The sequence below is a fragment of the Mesoplodon mirus genome (assembly GCF_964341445.2).
Source record: "Mesoplodon mirus genome assembly, contig: HAP1_SCAFFOLD_3540, whole genome shotgun sequence".
In the NCBI taxonomy this organism is placed as follows: Eukaryota; Metazoa; Chordata; class Mammalia; order Artiodactyla; family Ziphiidae; genus Mesoplodon; species Mesoplodon mirus.
This window is the reverse complement of record NW_028293977.1, coordinates 26,158-28,259: the sequence shown is the minus strand read 5'-3', so window position 1 is coordinate 28,259 and position 2,102 is coordinate 26,158. Positions and strand designations below refer to the sequence as shown.

At 52.5% G+C, this 2,102-nt stretch overlaps 1 protein-coding gene across 1 annotated transcript; it reads left to right on the top strand.

The window, feature by feature from the left end:
• Positions 1-667: 667 nt before the first annotated feature.
• Positions 668-1,576, top strand: LOC309798455 (Golgi-associated RAB2B interactor protein 3-like; the record flags this gene model as incomplete). Its single annotated transcript, XM_088845595.1, has 1 exon — positions 668-1,576. A coding segment is annotated over one exon (864 nt), but the record flags the coding sequence as incomplete, so codon positions are not given.
• Between the last annotated feature and the right edge of the window lie 526 nt (positions 1,577-2,102).

The window sequence follows — 2,102 nt, the reverse complement described above, 5'->3', positions numbered from 1 at the left end:
TATTTCACAATAAAAACAGTTTCTAAAACTGTAAAAAAATATATATAAATATAAAAGTTAGCCTCCCTGAAAAGAGAAAATGGGTGAGAAAATTCTCCATATCCTGGAAATGACAGTACCAATGGGACTCTGACAGGTAGCACTCTTTCTAAGCTCCTGCCAGCACTGTGCTATATACGCTGGGGGCACAGAGAACAGCAATCCCCATAGGATGCCTGCCCTCAGCAAGTACACGGTCCACTTCCAGGATTTTATCCCCAGGACATCGTTCAGCAGAGGCGCCAAGATGATGGAGATTTGTAACAACATCAAGACTGGAAACCACCCAGATATTTACAAGAGCAGGAGGGTTTTCTCAACCGTTTGAGTAGAAAGACTATCCGGCCTACCCACACCTATACCCTGGCAGGGTCAGCCTGTTCCCTATGGACGTGGTGGTTGGTTTAGGGGGAGGCTGGTGAGCCTGCCCCAAGGGGGTGGGGGCTTGGAGGCTCAACAAAGGGGTGTGTGATGCGATGGTGACGGGTCACAAAGGGCTTGCGGTATAAATAGGGTCGGGTCAAGAGACTCTGGCAGAGTCCTGCAGGGAGGTGACGAGGTGCTTTCGTTCCCTCTCTCTCTCTCTCCGAGACTCAACTTGTGGCTGGTGGCTCTGTCTTGAACGAAGAGAGCCATGAGCAGTGAGAGTTTACCTCATTACACGGCCAAGAGCTACTGTTCAGTGGGGGTGTCGAGGACCTCCATGGGGGTCCTGCAACGACAACTGTATGAGGGAGGAGAGTATGACATTTTCAAGTACGCTCCCATGTTTGAGAGCGACTTTATCCAGGTCAGCAAGGAAGGAGAACTGATCGACCTAGACAACCGCGTCCGAACGGTGACTGTGGGCGTCGCATCCACCAGCCCCCTCTTCCCACTACCTGACGTCATGCTGCTGGCCCGACCAAGGAAAGTCTGTGCCGGGATCACCAAGGGGAGAGGTTGCAAGCCCGTGAAGACCCTAGAGCTCACCAGGCTGCTCCCCTTGAAGTTTGTCAAGATCTCCATCCACAACCGGGAGAAACAGCAGCTGTGCCTGAGTCTTGCTACCGGCCGGACTTTCTACCTGCAGCTGTGCCCCTCTTCCGACGCACAAGAAGACCTCTTTTCCTATTGGGAAAAGCTTGTCTATATCCTGAGACCACCGGTAGACAGTTACAGCAGTACCCCGATGCTCCAAACTGGAGATGCAGCGACTACAGAGGATGCCGACTTCCTAGTGGTAAGCACCTACAGGGACTCAAGAACACGGGGCAGGGTGCTTTGGGAGAGCAGGGCAAAGCTGGTCCTTCATAGCCTTTGGTGCTCTCTGAGACTCGCCTGGGAAATACCTTCTACCGTTGAAAAGGGTCAGGGACACACGAGCTATCACTACGGGAGTCACCACGCTGGAGAGGTTCCGAGTGCTTCTCCACCTTGTCCCACGAGGCCGAATTTCAGAGAGACCTTAGGTATCCTCTCGGCTGCACTGGTCTCATCACCAGGGCTGTAATCCCTCCTACAGCATCCTGACTCTCTGGTCTCTTCCTGAACACTTACCCCAGCCCAGGTAGTCTCAGCAGGTGGGGAACATCATTCACAGTTAGGAAGTCCTTCCTTCATTGTGTCTCCCCGGGACTCCGACATGCTGACTCAAATCAGCCCAACCCGTGGAGTCACCAAAACGTACAAGGTGTGCATCCCTTGACCCAGGAACCCCACTTCTAGGAATCTGCCCTGCAGGGAGAGAAGCACAAGGGTATAAAGTTAAAGTGTAGAGCATCATGGAGAATTGTATCAGTGCTCTCCCTGACCCTGGGACTGTTCAAGTAAAGTGGAGTGGCCGTTTGACAGGGGTGCAGTAGATGGGGTCTTGCATCCAATGGGAGCTTACACTGGGTGATGTCAAAGGTTATTCTAAGTATAAGGCCTTGAGTTGCTCAGCTCCAGGATGAGAGAGGAGCGGACAGTTCTGAGCTCACTTTCTGTCATCTCTCTCTTACCTGTCTCTCCTCCCCTTGGCTCAGACCACAGAGCTCCACAGAGAAAGGGATCAGGATGAGGTTGGGCTTCACAAGCGTCGT